Source organism: Rhinoraja longicauda, chromosome 4 (genome assembly GCF_053455715.1).
Source record: "Rhinoraja longicauda isolate Sanriku21f chromosome 4, sRhiLon1.1, whole genome shotgun sequence".
In the NCBI taxonomy this organism is placed as follows: Eukaryota; Metazoa; Chordata; class Chondrichthyes; order Rajiformes; family Arhynchobatidae; genus Rhinoraja; species Rhinoraja longicauda.
In genome coordinates this window covers 78,821,467-78,839,833 of record NC_135956.1, presented here as the reverse complement: position 1 = coordinate 78,839,833, position 18,367 = coordinate 78,821,467, and the positions used below count along the sequence as shown (strand labels likewise).

The following is an 18,367-nucleotide window of genomic DNA, read 5'->3' as shown; positions in this document are numbered from 1 at the left end:
TTTAAAGAGGTATTGGGTAGGGAAGTCTGGACATCCCAATTGCATTGGTGGAGGTGGTAGGCAATGGTTAGGGAATCCTAGGAAATACAGGAAGCTATGTTGAGGCGTTGAAAGGTGGTTGGAGATATTTAGGGACAAAGAAGATTTCGGTGACCGGAGGTGGAGGGTGGAGGCGGAGCAGTACTTGGATTAATATCTCTCAGGGATCTGTTGTGAGGAATGGACTGTTTCCAGACAGCCATGGCACACTGCTTAATGAATTCCAGTAGGAGTTAGTCAGGGTTTATCCTACACAATATATAGGTTACCTTTACCTTAAATTAAGTCCTTTAGTATGTTACAGATATGCTATGGGTCTGTGATATTGCTGTAATTGTAAAATGAGAGAGTAATTTCTCCAAGATTTAGGGTATCAGAACAGGGTATCACATGTAAAGGAAAAGTGACTGGGAAAAAAGCTAACGTCTCATATATCATTCTCCAGAGAAGAAAGATTTTGAATGAAAATGGGTGGGATTTTGTCGGTGTTCCTTTTAATCTACCAGGATCATTTTAAACACAGGCAAATGTTAGCTTCTATTCAGATATTCATGCCGTTATTCAAAAATTAGTGATGTAAGTAGAAAATGTTAATAATGGAAAGCTGATAATATCATCATGAAAAACACCAATCAGGAAAAATTGAAATGTATTTTTCAAACAATGTACCATATGTTTAATCTCCAGCAAATATTCCTTTAATCTTGGAGGAATTACACTCATTTTACAATTATTATCCATATATACAGCAATATCACAGACCCATGGCATATCTGTAACATACTAAAGGACTTAATTTAAGGTAAAGTAAGGTAACCTATATATTGTGTAGGATAAACCCTGACTTTAACTCCTACTGGAGTTGTTTAAGCAGTGTGCCATGGCAGTCAGGAAACAGTCCATTCCTCACAACAGATCCCTGAGAGATATTAATCCAAGTACAGCTCCACCACCAACCTCCACCTCCTGTCACCAAAATATTCTTTGTCCCTAACCACCATCTGCAGTGCTAAGCTATCTTGATTTCATATTGAACTATTTTGCTATTAAATTGCAAAAGCCCTGTTTCATTTTCAAGATATATTTTTGATATTTGCATAGCACTCAAGCCTTCACAGCAATCTGCTTGACATAGCCAGCATCAAGATGGTGTCAAATGTAAAGATTTATTTTGGTTACTTTAAAATATATTCTGCCATGTCGTTTAATAATAATAAAGCAAAAATGATATTATTTGCTTGGTGAAAAGAAACATGATATTACTTCCACAAATAAGATATCAAACTCAAAAGACAGGTTAAAGGCATTCCATTATGGTCCCAATATGTTAGAACATACTTAAATGTACAGAACATCGTTCAACAATTTAGATATACAATGGGATTAGTTTAATTCATCAGAAAATCATCTTATCAATGCTAAAAATAAAACTGACCAATTAAAACTAACCGATAGATATACTTTCAGTACCTATTTGTTAATGAATTAGTAGTACAGAAATCATTCACAGTACATCATGAAACAATTACATTAACTAAAGTGCAAATGGTATATGTGAACCTTTACATATTAGCAGTTATAGTATGCGTACAGCAACAAGAAAACAATCTGTGGGGAAGTTTACTCTGCGCATTATATGTAAAACAAATTGTAAACTTGAGTATTATGCACAGCTTTACAGCTTTGTTACACATATGGCAGAGAGGAAATTTCTCCATTCAATGAGAATTAATGACCATATATCAGGAATCTCAAGAATAAACTGTCAGATGGCTCCATTGGAAAATTTCCATATGTAGGTAGTTTGAATTCTGATCAGTCATTAATTTTGAGGAATTGCAAATATGTTTAATATTTATCTAGTGATGGATAAGAATGTACATAAACAAACACGTAACATTAAAACGGGAGTCAGCAAAGTTTAGAAGGGCAACGTAGCATGATTATTCCCCTGAAAACTCTTGGAAGGTTAGTGGTAGTCTCAGGATCTCCAAAGTACACAAATATATTATTCGAATAACCCATAAAAATAGAATTCTGACAAGAAAAATACAGTTTATCCATTTGTAATGACTATTTGGCAAGTATTAATAAAAGATAAATCTGTGAGAGTCCAATGCTGCACATTTTGATTTCTGGTCATTAAATCCTCCCCATTCTTTCAAAACTAAGATTTAACAAAAATATATTAACTAACAGATTTGTGCAAATCTTAACTTAATATTTTTATTACAAATAAATATTGCCCAAGTAAAATAGTTTCTGCCCCATTTTTAATGAACATTTACACAATCAGAATAGAATGAAATGATGTTCTGGAATTTCCTCCATGAGTATAAAAGGGTAATTGTCCAAAGTGCTCGCACGCTCCCCCATCAGACCAAACTGAAAATGACTGAAGCTAAATGACAAAAGCCCAAATTTAAATTTTCAAAAATTCAGCACAGTCAACCATTCTAACCTCATGTTTAGATTAGAACCAATGTGGTCTTGTGACATGGGGTTGGGTGATATACTGTAAAAAGAGGAAGAGATTTTCCCCCTTGGACACTCCATGGCAAGCAGCAATTAGTTCTCTGTCGATTTCAGTTTTCTTCACAGAATATGAAATACTTTGAATTATCCTCTCCTTGCAGAGAAAATTAGTCATCCTTCACATTTTCATAAAGGTGTATTAAATCTGTAGTGGTTGGGCATGTCCAAGAATGTAATTCATTACCGGTCGCTGTAAATGGTTTTGCTCCATTCATGTGACCATTGGTGCGTGCATATATGAGAATTTGGCCATTTTGTCATGATTCATCTTACCCCTGAACAAATGCAACTGGAGGAAACTTACTTCCTTGGCGCTGGGCACACGAGCAGATTTATAGAGGAGAACTTGCTGAGGGATAAGTGGGTTTCAGTAGATTCATTTAAAAGATTGCAGACTCTGATGTATTGGATTTGCAAGCATCAGTTATTTGTTAAAAGTGACCTTTTATGCTATTCTATTTATTTGTACCCAGATCGCACATGTATCCGGTCACAAATCTGGAGGAAATTCCAGGTTGATATAATTGTTATTTCTGGTTGCAACTTTGCAACAAGACTTTATAAACCTCCTCCAGGCAGTGTGCTGTGAAGGGGAAATGTGTGCATCAGAATAACTGTTTTCTGTGATTGCTTGATTTCATGAATTCTTGGCATATTCCTAACTATTTACAAAAAAATTATATTTTACAGGCTCTAAGCACCTCTGTTTTACATTGGTTCCTAATGCATGCATGTACAAGCTGCCCTCCATTTGTGCAAATCCTAAAATATTCTAGTGTAATGAATTTGTGGTAGCATAAAATGATTCTAGTCTTATTAGCGAAAAGGTGAAATCTCCAAACTTTATAATACATGTGCTCCATTTGGAACTTAGTTTTTCCTGTTATTCTCATATACATCATCCACAGAGACGTACTCTCTGACTGTTTAGGTCAAACAGCAGCTGGTTTAAAAGATTCATCATGCCATGCAAAAATACCTTACGCATAAATTATGCCATTTCATTTTCTTATTAGAATTCTAAAGAACCAGAAAAATTATTTTCACTTTCTCCATAGTCACATGCTGGTTTCACAAGAGGATGAATAACCTGCTTCCCCAGGGTTAACATGAATTTCTGGTGTAAACATATGATTTTCCATCTTGTATCCAGCCTGAATACTGTCTTTGCTGTCTCCTGCAACACTAGATGTGCAGTTTGGACCAGTATGTTTTGGAGTTACAGTGCCCACTACAGACACATCTTCAATGTGGTTTTCATTGTTGCTGTGCTTATCATGCCCTGCAGAAGAGTAGTTCTGTCTACCTTCCTGCTGATTATAAAGCGGAGTCTTTTCTTCCACCAGTAATTCTTCATCTTCACCACTGTCTATGTTAATGCAACTCTTTCTCCATTTTGTTTGGAATGCATAAAGTCTTTGTTTACCCAATAGTTGTGGTGATCCTTGACTGGAAATCAGGTGGAAAGATGGCATATCAGTAATCATAGGGAGACTGTCATCCCGAGGAGTGTGTTCCTCCAGCAGAATGGTGCTGATATGTTTAGGTGTAGATACTGAAATGTCTGTCACTATCACGGGCAGTGGTCTGGCTGTACTTGGTGGTGTTTGAGGAGCGTCACTTTTAGTTTCCATAAAATTCACTTTAAGTGATCTAGATTTCAAAGGGTTCCTGCCCTTCAGTGAGCTCTTTGGACTTTCCACTGCACTGTTTAAAGTGGAGGATACTGGCTGCTCGAAGCAAAAACTTTTGTCGACTTCACCGGAACTATCTTTGACCTTGGAGTTTTCATCAGTCTGATACTCACTGAGAGGACCAGTGGTAGCAACCCACCTCCGATGAGCTTGTTCAGGTAATTTTGAAGGGTGTGGAAACCTATCAGCTTCAGTGAAATCAGCGGTACAACTAGCAAAGCTATCAATGCTAGATATGCTCCTCATGTCCATAATCGGTTCTGTGGGAGCAGTGAGCAATGGGTCAGTTGAGCTAGGAACCACTTCCATTTCAAGTTCTTCTTCACGTGCAGGAGATTTAATAGATTGTTCTGGCTTGTCACTGGTAAGATTTGGCTGAGATTGTGTCTTTGTCATTTGATTGTATATTTCTTCCAGCTTTTGAGCATTCAGATGTTGTGGGCTGGGGGTGGGGTTATTCAACCGCTCACTTGATGTTTGTTGGCTTAGCTCCTGGTATTTAGACTCATAAGATTTATTGGAGCTAGTTTCAGACATCGCCCACTTCCAGTTGCTTGGTGAAAGATGATTGTCCACGTGTTTTTCTTGTTTAATCATACTATCAACCCCTTTATCAACTACAACATCCATGAGTTCCATGCTTCGAGCAAATGCATCTTTCAAGTTCATGGAAATAATACTTCCATTTCTTTTGGCTCTCTCGAGGGCTTCTCTTCTCTTAATTGCTTTCTCTTGCCTTTTCTGTTCTTTGTAAAACTCTGAGAAATTGTTTACGATGATTGGTATGGGCAGAGCTATTACTAACACTCCAGCGATGCAACAAAGTCCTCCGACTATTTTGCCTAATAGTGTTTTGGGATAAATGTCCCCATATCCCACTGTTGTCATAGTGATAGTCGCCCACCAGAAAGACGCAGGAATACTTGTAAACTTTGTTGCGTCTTCATCTTTTTCAGCAAAAAACACCAAGCTTGAAAATATCATAATGCCCATTGCCAAAAACAATATGAGCAAACCTAATTCATTATAGCTCCGTCGGAGAGTAAAACCCAGTGACTGTAGTCCTGTTGAATGTCGGGCTAGTTTAAGAATTCTCAGTATCCTCATAATACGGAATATTTGAACAACTCGTCTAACATTTTGGAATTGGAGCACACTCTTGTTTGACTCTGTGAGAAAAATTGTGATATAATATGGCAAGATGGCCAAAAGATCAATTACATTCAATGGGCCTTTAAAGAATTTCCATTTATTTGGCGATGATAAGAAACGTAAAAGGTACTCCATAGTGAACCATGCGATGCAGACTGCTTCAACGTGGGCAAGTTGAGGATTGTCATTGGCTTGTCCAAACTCATCCATGTCCTGAAGTTCAGGAAGAGTGTTGAGAGACAAGGCAATAGTTGACAACACAATGAACAAGATGGATATGATGGCCAAAATCTGCAAGATACAAAAGCACATAGAGAATTATTTAGTAAAATTCACTAATATATTTAATGGCTAGATTGGTTTTCACCTTCTTACAGGAAATTATGCTGAATTTTTGCAGCGTAATGTATGGGAGCTTTTAAAAACATAAATCAAACACAGTATAGTTTGAGACAACATAGATTTCCAAAAAACTGAAAAGCAGCTGTTTAAAAACAGTCTGAAGGTGTCAGCAATCCATGTTCTCATGCTGACACACAGAGTTACTCCAGCACTTTGTGTCTTTTTTTTGTAATCCAGCATTCCTTGTTTCGACAATGTTAACATTTTGTCTTTAAATTTTAACAATGACGAGAATACACACGGAGTAATTTATTAATAATGTAAAAGAGTAAATCAAGAAATTAAATGTCTCAGTTTTAAAGCACATATTGTGAAGTCATGGAATTAATGATCGAGGCTGCACTAATGAGCAGGCTCCACTAACGAAAGGAATACTTTCAGGAACATTCCTCGTCAGTGCACATTTGTGAAATGGCTCCCACAATTTTATCTTCAAAGACGCCAACTACTGGTGCTAACTGAAACACATTGTTATTGACTGAAACAATATGTCAAGAACCAGGAAAGATGAAAAGTGCCCGTTATATTTCACAGAATTGTTCAGCAGGCAGTTACATTTGACACCACAACAGCACTTCGCCATAAAGTAATAAATGAATGGTCACTTAATGGTAGAATGCACCTGCTTTATTTTATTTTCCTCTTGAAAAAGATTTGTGTATTTCAAGTGACATTAGTAATGGAGAATATGATGGTGGATGATAGTTGCAGTGAGGCAAATAGGGTGTTTGTTTCAGATGTATGTTGCATAAATAAAAGTTTAAACCTCCTGAACAATGCAAACCCATTCAGAATAGTACATTGATGGTAAAGCTCCCACTGTTACACAAATTAAAAATTTCCTTCAATTTTCACATAAAATTCCATTTAATGGCTAGACACTAATGAGACTCATCAATACCATCAATGTTATTAATATAGAATTTCACTGGGATTATTCAAATAATTATTTTGTGATTAATGGTGGAAGTAGAAAAGGCATTATGAGAGATGAGGGAATACATTCAATTAGGCAACAAATGTTCCACATAATAAAATATTTAATTAGGTTTTGTGAGAAATGGGTCTCAGTAATGCTTGGGGTTTTACAGCATCACCTGTATTCGTGCTGCTCCAAAATGGTACACATAAAGCATGCTTACAGTATATTTGCTTTACTCTCTCTTGGAAAAACAAAGGGCAGATCATGATGTCCATTGAGGTGCGAGACTGATTTGCCATTAGGACTGTCATTTTGATCATAAAATATTTAGACAACAATCTCTTCAAATTTCAAATGGCTAAATGCATGTTTAGCAGCAGTGTTTTCCAGAGACGTTTCAAGTAGCAAAAATTTCCAGGTATACATTCCAGATGCAGAAGGAAATTTTAATGAGTTTCTGCCCAAGCTGTCCATGAACAATGCATATAACTTGTCACTAGTAACTGCAATCTCAATTTCCAGACCCACACCTGATTAACCTCTGCTACTGACCATCACAGAGTCCACAAGGACACAATGCAAAAATATAAAGAATAGTAGTCTAATACAATGCTACTCGAGTAGCTATAGCATTTGAACATGGATAGGATAACTTCAGAGGGTTAAACACAGGCAGGTGGAACTAATGTAAATGGGTCACCTTGGTCGGCATGGGCAAGTTGAGCCGTTGGGCCTGTTTCCATGCTGTACAGCAATATGCCTCTATGACTCAGTACAATGAATAAAACGCATTGTGTTGGAAATTCCTCCTAGGTCATGTGATAAACGTGTATTGAAAATGAGTTTCCTTAAGATAAATAAATGCTGATTTTGGAAATTGAGTGTAATGCTGTCATAGAGAAGGAATTCGTGACGTTTCGGGTTGAGACCCTTCTTCAGACTGATGTCAGGGGGGCGGGACAAAGGAAGGATATAGGTGGAGACAGGAAGATAGAGGTAGAACTGGGAAGGGGGAGGGGGGGGGAAGAGAGGGACAGAGGAACTATCTAAAGTTGGAGAAGTCAATGTTCATACCGCTGGGCTGCAAGCTGCCCAAGTAAAATATGAGGTGCTGTTCCTCCAATTTCCGGTGGGCCTCACTATGGCACTGGAGGAGGCCCATGACAGAAAGGTCAGACTGGGATTAGGAGGGGGAGTTGAAGTGCTCAGCCACCAGGAGATCAGGTTGATTAAGGCGGACTGAGCGAAGGTGTTGAGCGAAACGATCGCCGAGCCTGCGTTTGGTTTTGCCGATGTAAAGAAGTTGACATCTAGAGCAACGGATACAATAGATGAGGTTGGAGGAGGTGCAGGTGAACCTCTGTCTCACCTGGAAAGACTATTTGGGTCCTTGGATGGAGTTGACGGGGGAGGTAAAGGGACAGGTGTTGCATCTCCTGCGGTTGCAGGGGAAAGTGCCCGGGGTTTGGGTAGGAAGGGACGAGTGAACCAGGGAGTTACGGAGGGAACGGTCTCTGCGGATCGCAGAAAGGGGAGGGGATGGGAAGATGTGGCCAGTAGTGGGATCCCGTTGGAGGTGACGGAAATGTTGGAAGATGATTTGTTGGATATGCTGGCTGACGGGGTGGAAGATGAGAACGAGGGGGATTCTGTCCTTGTTACGAATAGGAGGAGGGGGAGCAAGAGCGGAGCTGCGGGGTGTAGACGAGGCCCTAGTGAGAGCCTCATCTATAATGGAAGAGGGGAAGCCCCGTTTCCAGAAGAATAAGGACATCTCTGATGCCCTAGTGTGAAACACCTCATCCCAGGCACAGATGTGGCGTAGACGGAGGAATTGGGAGTAGGGGATAGGGTGGGACAGGGTGGGAAGAAGTGCAGGTGACAGGGTGGGAAGAAGTGTAGACCAGATAGCTGTGCGAGTCAGTGGGTTTATAGTAGATGTCAGTCACTAGTCTGTCTCATGTGATGGAGATGGTGAGGTCCAGAAATGGTAGGGAGATGTCGGAGATAGTCCAAGTATATTTAAGTGCAGGATGGAAATTGGTAGTGAAGTGTATGAAGTCAGTGAGTTCTGCATGGGTACAAGAGGTAGCACCAAAGCAGTCGTCGATGTAGCATCTACGCTGCATCTGTGCCCAGGATGAGGTGTTTCACACTAGGGCATCAGAGATGTCCTCATTCTTCAGGAAACGGGGCTTCCCCTCTTCCATTATAGATGAGGCTCTCACTAGGGCCTCTTCTATATCCCACAGCTCCGCTCTTGCTCCCCCTCTCCCCATTCGTAACAAGGACAGAATCCCCCTCGTTCTCACCTTCCACCCCATCAGCCAGCGTATCCAACAAATCATCCTCCAACATTTCCGTCACCTCCAACGGGACCCCACTACTGGTCACATCTTTCCATCCCCTCCCCTTTCTGCGTTCCGCAGAGACCATTCCCTCCATAACTCCCTGGTCCACTTGTCCCTTCCTACCCAAACCACCCCATCCCCGGGCACTTTCCCCTGCAACCGCAGGAGATGCAACACCTGTCCCTTTACCTCCCCCATCAACTCCATCCAAGGACCCAAACAGTCTTTCCAGGTGAGACAGAGGTTCACCTGCACCTCCTCCAACCTCATCTATTGTATCCGCTGCTCTAGATGTCAACTTCTTTACATCGGCGAAAACAAATGCAGGCTCGGCGATCGTTTCGCTCAACAACTTCGCTCAGTCCGCCTTAACCAACCTGATCTCCCGGTGGCTGAGCATTTCAACTCCCCCTCCCACTCCCAGTCTGACCTTTCTGTCATGGGCCTCCTCCAGTACCATAGTGAAGCCCACCGGAAATTGGAGGAACAGCGCCTCATATTTCGCTTGGGCAGCTTGCAGCCCAGCGGCATGAACATTGACTTCTCCAACTTTAGATAGTTCCTCTGTCCCTCTCTTCCCACCCCCCTCTTCCCAGTTCTCCATCTATCTTCGTATCTCCACCTATATCCTTCCTTTGTCCCGCTCCCCTGACATCAGTCTGAAGAAGGGTCTCGACCCGAAACGTCACCCATTCTTTCTCTCCAGAGATGCTGCCTGACCTGCTGAATTACTCCAGCATTTTGTGAATAAATACCTTCGATAGTACCAGCATCTGCAGTTATTTTCCTACGCGTAATGCTGTCATATTGTGTGTTACAGCATCGTGCAGCTTTCTCGTGAAAAGGATATATTTCTACTGATATAATGACTAAAGTCTTGAAATTAGATATATTTACTAGTACTCCTCTGAGAAGATTATGATCATAAAGCATTATCATATCATATCATATCATATATATACAGCCAGAAACAGGCCTTTTCGGCCCTCCAAGTCCGTGCTGCCCAGCGATCCCCGCACATTAACATTATCCTACACCCACTAGGGACAATTTTTTACATTTACCCAGCCAATTAACCTACATACCTGTACGTCTTTGGAGTGTGGGAGGAAACCGAAGATCTCGGAGAAAACCCACGCAGGTCACGGGGAGAACGTACAAACTCCTTACAGTGCAGCACCCGTAGTCAGGATCGAACCTGAGTCTCCGGCGCTGCATTCGCTGTAAAGCAGCAACTCTACCGCTGCGCTACCGTGCCGCCCATGGTTAGTTAAGCTAGGACAGAAAATGTTAAACTTTATGTGGGCAGTTGTCTCTGTTTATAATCTTTTTGGAAAAGAAAACAGATAAAAAGGCAGCAATTATTGTTTTATTTGCCTTTGTCTATTTTGGTCTACAAGTAAAATAAAGTAGGAAAAGCACAGCTGGTTGGCCAACATCAGAAACACAGAAAAAAATAAACTTAATGGGAAAATTCTGTATTAGAATTGTTCTGCTGAGCATGATCAATTTTTCCTCCACTAAAATGCAATTAAACTTAAAATGTATCTACTTGTATCTGGATTTTCTCACAGTTTTTCAGATAGATTTTTTTTTAGTTAAATATAGTTTAAATTGAGCAAGGGCACATAAATAGTTTAATTTAGTTTAGTTTAGAGTTACAGCATGGAAACTGGTCCCTTGGCCTACCAAGTCCGCGCCAACCATGGATCACCCCTCTACCCATTATAGTACGAGACACTATGACCAATTTACAGAAGCCAATTAACCTACAAACCTGTGTCGGAAAGAATTGCAGATGCTGGTTTAAATCTAAGGTAGACATAAAATGCTGGAGTAACTCAGCGGGACAGGCAGAAGGAATGGGCGACGTTTCGGGCCGAGACCCTTCTTCAGACTTAATGGTCTCGACCTGAAACATCACCCATTACTTCTCTCCAGAGATGCTGCCTGTCCCGCTGAGTTACTCTAGCATTTTGTGTCAGCCTACAAACCTAGACGTCTTTGAGATGGAGGAAACCAGAGCATCCAGAGAAACCTCACGCGGTCACAGGGAGAACATACAAGCTCCGTACAGACAGCACCAATAGTCAGGATCGAAACCCGGGACTCTGGCACTGTAGGGCAGCAACTCTACTGCTGCGCCTCTGTGCTGCCCCTAATAGAGTTGAGGCAAAGATCACCAATGATCTAACTAAATACTGCTCCATTCCCAAAGGCCTGAAGGAGAATTCCATTTTCATTGTCTATCTGGGGGGCGGGACAAAGGAAGGATATATCCTTCCTTTGTCCCGCCCCCCTGACATCAGTCTGAAGAAAGGTCTCGACCCGAAACGTCACCCATTCCTTCTCTCCCGAGATGCTGCCTGACCTGCTGAGTTACTCCAGCATTTTGTGAATAAATCGATTTGTACCAGCATCTGCAGTTATTTTCTTATACTATATTCATTTTCTATCTGCCAGAATCGCTCCATGCACTTTTGATGGGTATGGATTTGGATAGGCCATCTGTGGTATTGACAAGGAAGGGTATTCCTCCTGGGCTGCACAGTAATTCCTGGCTCATTGGTAGGAAGGTGGCAGGACCAGTGCAGCCACTGCTGAGTTACCCAACTTTCTGACCGACTGATCATCGGTGAAGCATAGTGTAAGAAAATAACTGCAGATGCTGGTACAAATCGAAGGTATTTATTCACAAAATGCTGGAGTAACTCAGGAGCAGGTCAGGCAGCATCTCAGGAGAGAAGGAATGGGTGACGTTTTGAGTCATGCAAGTCTGAAGAAGAGCCCTGAACCAAAACTTTGCCTATCTGTGTCCTCCACAGATGCTGCCTGACCCGCTGAGTTATTCCAACACTTTATGTTCCTCATCAGTGAAGTTGGTGCCTCGTTTCGCTGCTGGGAATGAGGTATCTTCTGGCTTTTGACTCAGGGGGCAACTTCACGTGGCAGTGAAGCCAGGATTCTCAGAGATTTTACAGCAGACTGGTGCACTGAGTGGTGGCTGAATAAAGCTATAAGGAGGTGTGTGGCTCAAATAGGGTTAGTGGAGAGTGAAGCAATGGTAGGAAGCATTACTTGATTATTAATTTAATCTTTTAAGGTATGTTTCATATCCATATTATTTTTTCAATTGAACTGCCCATTCTCTTTCCAATGTTTGTGTACTTTTTCTTTGATTGTGCCAGTGTTTTGCGATTTTTGTTCACTCTATTCCTAGGTACCAAACTCTTATATGTGTGCAATAAATCAAAAGATCATCATCACAACCTCCTGTACTTACATCTGATCTATGAGAAATCACACAGCCCACACTGATGTAATCCCTTGCTTCTGTCCAACCTATTGTTATCTATACCTCCACAGGTCATAGATAACAAGGGCAGAAAATCCACAATTCATTGGATTAAGTGTATCCTTTCAGGAGATCCAGCTTTGGATAAGGGCATTTTGCTTTGGGCAGCACAGTGGTGTAATGTGCTGCTGCCTTACAGCGCCAGAGACAAGGGTTTGATCCTGACTATGGGTGCTGTCTGTTCAGAGTTTGTACGTTCTCCTTGTGACCACATGGCTTTTCTCCGGATGCTCTGGTTTCCTCCCACACTCCAAAGACGTACAGGTTAGTAGGTTAATTGGCTTCAGTAAGATTGTAAATTGTCCCTAATGTGTAGGATAGTGTTAGTATACAGGGTGATCGCTGATCTGCATGGAACTGGTGGGCCGAAGGGCCTGTTTCCGCGCAGTATCTCTAAAGTCTAAAGCCATGACTTATCTTGAAGAGTCTAGCTTTCAGAGGTTTGCCAGACTCACTGAGGTTTTGCTGAACAGTGCATACGATGACCATTACTCAGAAAAAAACATGCAAATGTTTTGGCCCAAACAGAGACTACTCCTGCTTATGTGCCTTTGCAGTACTGGTTGGAAATTCCCCTTCTGCACATAAGCCATCCTTGTGAATTCCATGTGAGATTCGCTGTTAGAACCTGTAGACTTGGTATTCAACTAACTTCACAACAGCAGGCAGAGCAAAGAAATTGTCACCTTTTTATACAAAGCTGTATGATATAGGTTCACAAAGCCCTAGGAATGGTAATTGACTGTGCCATCAAATCTCACTCCACAAAAACTTTACATTGTATTTTTAACTGGTTTTAATATGATGCAGGCAATTAAAATGTGTAGGAAAAAAACTGCAGATGCTGGTTTAAATCGAAGGTAGACACGAAATGCTGGAGTAACTCAGCAGGTCAGGCAGCAATTCGGAAGAGAAGGAATGGGTGACGCTTTGGGTCGAGACCCTTCTCTCCCGAGATGCTGCCTGACCCGCTGAGTTACTCCAGCATTTTGTGTCGACAGGCAATTAAAATGCTCTTTAAGTAGGGTTTTGCTGATATTCTTAGAAAATTCCATTAAATATTAAGTTTGTGGTGGAAAGTAAATACTGTGGCAACTGACAGAGAACGTACTGTACTTTCCTTCCTTTTAAGCATTGAAAAGCTTTTACAGTATTCTCTTACCACTTTTCAATACAAAGTTGTGTTAATGCTTCTTGTCTGCCCTGATATCACAATTACTGAGTTATTTCAGCAATAAATATTAAATAAAACTAGAAAATGTGATGCATGTGCTGGTCTGAAAGGAATAAGTGGGTTCAAGGTTTGAGCCCTCCTGAAATTAAGATTTACATGGCCAAATCATTAGCTTACCATTCTCTTTATTATTTATCGATCTGTGTACTCCAAATACACTTTGCTTTGCTTCAGTTTGCAGCTATCATGACTTTTTCTTACATCAATGAGGGCAGCACAGTTGCGCAGTGGTAGATTTGCTGCCTTACAGCGCTAGGGACCTCAAGAGTCAAGAGAGTTTTATTGTCACATGTCCCAGATAGAACAATGAAATTCTTACTTGCTGCAGCACAACAGAATATGTAAACATAGTACACTGTAAACAATATGATAAATGAAAGAGAAAAAAGTCGAGTGTGCGTATATACACATACTCACAAATACACACACACACACACACACACACATATATATATAAATATATATATATATATGTATATATACTGTATCGTCGTGGCTATCCCTCGACAACTATCCTTAGACAACTGAGGAAATTCAGAGTGTCGCTGAGGATCCTTCATTGCTTCTACTCTGGGGCTGTAGAGAGCATCCTGTCCGGCAACATTACAGTCTGGTTTGGGAACAGCTCTGCCCAGGACAGGATGGCCCTGCAGAGAGTAGTGCGTTCGGCAGAACGCACCATGGGAACTACACTCGTCCCCCTGCAGGACCTATACATCAGGAGGTGCAGATCCAGAGCAAGCAAGATCATGAGGGACCCCTGCCACCCCAGTAACGGACTGTTCCAGATGCTACGGTCAGGCAAACGCCTCCGCTGTCACGCTGTGAAAACGGAGAGGATGAGACGGAGCTTCTTCCCACAGGCCATCAGGACTGTCAACTTTGATAACCCCAGAGACTAAATTTTTGTCGACACTTTTTGTGCTATGTTTAGTAACTTATTAACTTTATTTATATGCTGTAACTGTAATTATTTTTGTGCACAACCCGCAGGCATTGCCACTTTCATTTCACTGCACATCGAGTATGTGTATGTGACAAATAAATTTGACTTGACTTGACTTGACTTGAGGTCGAGGATGATGGTCTACGTACAGTTGTTTTTTATGAATTCTCAGGTGGCTTATAAGTCCAATCCTGGCTTTGAAAGTTCTTCGGCATTCAGGGCAGGTAATTCCAGATGTCAGATCGGGCTTTGGTTGTTGCTGCCTCTCTTTCCATTTACTTCTCTTTTCTTCTAATTCTGCGCATCTGTTGGCTTTGAAGGTCGCTGTTCCTTTCTGGATGATGGATCGCCAGAGTTTCCTGTCCTTGGCATTGGTTTCCCAATTGTCGAGGTTGATTTCACATTTCTTCATGCTGGCTTTTAAGGCGTCTTTGAATCTCTTCTTTTGTCCGCCTCTTTTACTTTTGCCTTCTTTAAGCTGGGAGTAGAAAGTTTGCTTAGGTAGACACTCGTCTTCCATCCGAACAACATGACCGCTCCATCTTAGTTGGTTTGTGATGACGAAGGCTTCGATGCGTGATGTTTTTGCTTCATTCAGCACGCTGACGTTGGTTCTTCTGTCTTCCCAGCTGCTTCGAAGACATCGTTGATGGAACTTTTCAAGTGTTTTCAGATGGCGTCGGTATGTTGTCCAGGTTTCTGATGCATGCAGGGGTGTTAGAATCACCACTGCTTTGTACACTAATATTTTGGTGTCTGTTCGGATGTCACGATTTTGAAAGACTCTCGTTCAAAGACGTCCAGAAGCTGTTCCAGCACACTTAAGACGATGTTGGATCTGGTCATCAAGGTCGACATTCGAGGAGAGGTGACTTCCAAGGTACGGAAACTGTTCCACATTTTCCAGGGTTGTTTCACCAAGTTGAATTGACGGTTCTTTCCGATTTGTCTCAGTTGGTGATGATTGGTAGATAACCTGACTCTTCTTGGAGTTGATGGTAAGTCCAAGTTTCGTGTATGCACTGTTGAAGGCAGTCAGGATCTGTTGCAGATGATTTTCGGAGAGAGCTGCAACACAGTTGTCTGCGTATTGGAACTCGATGAAGGAGCTCATAGATGTCTTAGTCTTGGACTTGAGACGGGCAAGATTGAAAAGTCTGCCATCTGCTCTGTAGACAATTTCGATTCCTGGGGGTAGGTCGTCCTTGAAGATGTGGATGGTTGTCGCAATGAAGATGGTGAACAGTGTTGGGGCAATCATGCATCCCTGTTTCACTCCTGATCTGACTTGAAACGCCTCACACTTGCTGTTGCTGGCCATGACTGGCAAGCATGTCATCGTGGAGGAGTCGCAGGATTCGAATGTGCTTTTCAGGACATCCATAGGTGGATAGGACATCCCATAAGCGTTCCCTTGATACCAAGTCAAAGGCCTTAGTGAGGTCGATGAACGCCATGTACAAAGATTGAAGTTGTTCACGACATTTTTCTTGTAGTTGACGCATTGTCCAGATCATGTCAGCTGTTCCACGTGATGGTCTAAATCCGGCTTGTGTCTCCGGAAGGATATTCTCGGCTAAAGGCTTGAGTCGGTTGTTCATGATGCGGGCGAGGTCGTTGCCTGCTGTTGCTAACAGGGAAATTCCATGATAGTTTCCGCAGTCAGATCAATCGCCTTTCCTTTTGTAGATGGTAACGATTGCTGAGTCTCTAAAGTCTCCTGGTAAGTCTTCATTTATCCAGATCTTGATGAGAAGTTGATGCAGTTTGGCAATGGAGCAGGTTACCTCCAATTTCGTAGACCTCGGCTGGTATTCCGTCGAGTCCAGCTGCCTTGTTGTTTTTCAAGGTTTTGATGATTTCCTTGACTTCTTCCAGTGATGGTATTCTGCTTAGGGAGTCGTCAGCAGGCAACTTTGGAATGTTGTTGATCACATTCCTATCAAATGAGGTGGTTTGATTTAGAAGATCTTCAAAGTGCTCCCTCCATCTAGAATTGATGTCAGCATTACTCTTCAGGATGGTGGACCCGTCTTTGCTTTTTAGAGGGGCTTGACCGTGAGTGGATGGGCCAGAAATGGCTTTAGTTGCGTTGAAAAAGCCTCGAGTGTTGTTGGCATCTGCTAGTTGTTGAATTTCCTGAGCTTTCTCCCTCCACCATTGGGTTTTCAGGTTTCGGGTGCTCTTCTGGACTGCAGCCTTGCATTCCTGATAGCACTTCCTTTTGGTAGCCGACTGTTGGTCATTTTCTAAGGTGATGAAAGCTTTAGTCTTTTCATCGATGAGTTGTTGGCATTGTGTGTCATTATCGTCGAACCAATCCTGATGTTTTTTTTACTTGAACCCAATTGTTTCCTTGCAAGAGGCGATGATAACATTCTTAAATAGATTTCAGTATTCTTCGACAGATGGTGGGATTTGTTGGGGCAGTTGTTCTTGAAGTTTTTGTTGAAACTTCTGCACATGGTTGATGTCTTGAACATTGAATTTCTTGATAGTGTTTTGGTTTTGATGTTTCCTTTCCACGAATCTTCAGTCTCATGGTGGACGAGATGAAACGATGGTCTATCCAGCACTCGTCTGCACCAGTAACGGCTCTTATTTTCAGTACATCTTGTTGGTCTCGAGATCGTATGATGATGTAGTCGATGAGGTGCCAGTGTTTAGAACGTGGATGCTGCCAGGAGACTTTGTGCCTGTTTTTCTGGCGGAATAAGGTGTTTGTAATCACCAGGTTGTGTTCAGCACATTTGGTGAGGAGGAGTGTTCCATTGGCGTTGACCTTTCCAACTCCTTCCTTGCCGATTGTTCCACTCCAGAGCTTATGATCTTTCCCGACTCTGGCATTGAAGTCTCCTAAGAGAATGATCTTGTCGATGTTGGGAACAGAGGAAAGGACGTTGTCAAGTTGGGCGTAGAAGTTCTCCTTTACTTCGTCTTCAGTGTCCAGAGTTGGAGCTGATGATGGTGGCGTATTGATTCTTGACGACCTAGATTCGCAGAGTCATAAGGCATTCGTTGACCCCAGTGGCTGCTCTGTCAGCTTCTGAAGTAGGCTGTTTCGGAAGGCAAAACCCACTCCGTGGATCCTCGGTTGTTCAGGATCAAGACCTTTCCAGGAAAAGGTGTATTGACCTTGTTCTTCCTTTAGTTGTCCTTCTCCAGCTCAGAGCAACAATGTCAAAACTGAATTTTTGGAGTTCCCGAGCAACAAAGGCGGTTCTTCTCTCTGGTCGGTCTGAGTTTGGGTTGTCCATCAGAGTTCGTATATTCTAAGTTTCATAGTTTCGTTTCTTGATGGTTTTCGACCGCATGATGGTGATCCCTCTGGACGCGGCTTTCCAGACAGGACGAGGCGAAGCAGACTATATTTAGGGCACCTTTTCTAGCCCCTTCCTAGTTCAGGGTGAGCAGAGTGGATCCTAAATAGGGCTGCTCAGACATGAATACTGCTATCGGACAACTTTCCTGCTTTTGTCCAAAGTTGAGTGATTGAATCAAATATTCAACTCTTCCATGCCGGTTCTTGACTAGGAGCTTCCAGCCATCACGTAGCCTGTTTCCGTCGCCCTTCCCCGATCGCCAAGAGTCTTGAGTGAGGTTTTGTGCTGCTCATAGAACGAAGACGCCTGTGTATGTGTGTGTTTGTTTAACGTGTACTTGATGTTGCACTCCAAGAAGCACACGGTCCTTCGCAAATCAATCAACTAATTCCAATGGCAAGGGGACCAAGACGA

At 42.0% G+C, this 18,367-nt stretch overlaps 1 protein-coding gene across 1 annotated transcript in view; it reads right to left on the bottom strand.

Moving 5' to 3' along the window:
- Window positions 1–327: 327 nt before the first annotated feature.
- LOC144592901 (potassium voltage-gated channel subfamily B member 2-like) overlaps window positions 328–18,367 on the bottom strand; it is a 221,613-nt gene continuing 203,573 nt past the window's right edge. Inside the window, exon 2 of the mRNA XM_078398148.1 lies at window positions 328–5,711. Coding sequence (XP_078254274.1) covers window positions 3,633–5,711 — 2,079 coding nt within the window. The 3' untranslated portion in view covers window positions 328–3,632. The remainder of the gene's footprint in view (window positions 5,712–18,367) is intronic.